We start from the raw sequence: 1411 nt of genomic DNA, 5'->3' as shown, positions 1-1411 counted from the left end.
AGACAGGTCAGAGACAGACAGGTCAGAGACAGACAGGTCAAAGACAGACAGGTCAGAGAGACAGACAGGTCAAAGACAAACAGGTCAGAGAGACAGACAGGTCAAAGACAAACAGGTCAGAGAGACAGACAGGTCAAAGACAGACAGGTCAGAGACAGACAGGTCAAAGACAGACAGGTCAGAGACAGACAAACAAAAAGAAAGGAAGGAGAAAAGGAGTCTCACCATTGGACAGGCTCTGCAGCTCTACGATTGGCTGACGAAGGAGTAGGCTAGAGCTACGCATGCTGTCTCTGACCAATCCCAATCGGCTGGTTGCCATGGAGACATTCAGCTGCAGCTCTGGAGACACACAGACAAACTGAACGTCCCTGAAACCATTTCATTAAAAGCTGGCCATCATTAATTGCTGATTGGTTAAAAACCTGCAGCGGATTCGTTGACCCGCCGACTTCCTGCTAAGACGGCGACGCTGGCATTCAGTCTGGCTCCGCCTACTTCTGACAGCAGCAGCTCTGATCGGACGCTCTAAAACAAGGGAACAGACGTGAGAAGACACTTCCTATGAATCAGAGACTAAATAATATATAAAGTGGGGTTCGAACGTTTGGGCAAACGGACGAATGGATAAAGATCCTAAACACACCTCGAAATCCATCAAGAAGAGTAAACTGCAGGTTTTGCCATGGCCTTTACAATCTCCTGACCTCAACATAATGTAAATCTATGATAGACCTTAAAGGAGCAGAAACCTCAAAGAACTGGAAGAAGAATGGGAAGATACCTCCAACAAGAAGGGGAGGGGGGATGGGGGGGGGGGGTACACGGGGGTCCCAAACTTTAGCAGACGCCATTTTTTTGTTTTCTGTTATTTTAAAATTGTAACTGATGAAATAAAATCTACATTTTTGTGACATATTATACGAATGTCTAATCTGTCATTTGATCCTTTTGGAGATTTTTCATCTTTTCTTTCTTCTTTATGACATTAATACACATATATATACACACTATGTATGGTATTATCTCTCGGACCATGTTGGCAGCCAGCGAGGCGTCTGATTGGGCGATGGCGGCGAACTGCTGCGCTGAATCCACTCGTTCTGTGATGTCACTGTCCAGCTGAACCAATCGGCTGCCGTTCTGAGACGCGTTACACACCGTCGACAGAGAGCTGAGGGAGAACACACACACGCAGACACACACACACATACACACACATTTAGTATGTCATCTTCATTTGATTTTAAGCTGCGATGCAGATTCACTTTAGTTTGAGTTTTTATTTTGTTTTGATACCTTTTAGTTTCCTGTAGGAGACACACACACAGACAGACATACACACACATACACACACACACACAGACATACACTCACACGCACACAGACACACACACACACACAGACAGAC

At 45.4% G+C, this 1411-nt stretch overlaps 1 protein-coding gene across 1 annotated transcript in view; it reads right to left on the bottom strand.

The window, feature by feature from the left end:
* Positions 1–1177, bottom strand: part of LOC117939936 (laminin subunit alpha-1-like) — an 8419-nt gene extending 7242 nt beyond the window's left edge. The window contains exons 1-3 of the mRNA XM_034865334.1: positions 1036–1177; positions 426–528; positions 226–342 (exon numbers count right to left, since the gene is read on the bottom strand). Of these exons, the coding sequence (XP_034721225.1) occupies positions 226–342; positions 426–528; positions 1036–1038 (223 nt within the window). The 5' untranslated portion in view covers positions 1039–1177. The remainder of the gene's footprint in view (positions 1–225; positions 343–425; positions 529–1035) is intronic.
* Between the last annotated feature and the right edge of the window lie 234 nt (positions 1178–1411).

The sequence above is a fragment of the Etheostoma cragini genome, unplaced genomic scaffold (assembly GCF_013103735.1).
Source record: "Etheostoma cragini isolate CJK2018 unplaced genomic scaffold, CSU_Ecrag_1.0 ScbMSFa_1485, whole genome shotgun sequence".
Classification (NCBI taxonomy): domain Eukaryota; kingdom Metazoa; phylum Chordata; class Actinopteri; order Perciformes; family Percidae; genus Etheostoma; species Etheostoma cragini.
Note: the sequence above shows the minus strand (reverse complement) of the source record. Positions and strands in the feature narration are given on the sequence as shown.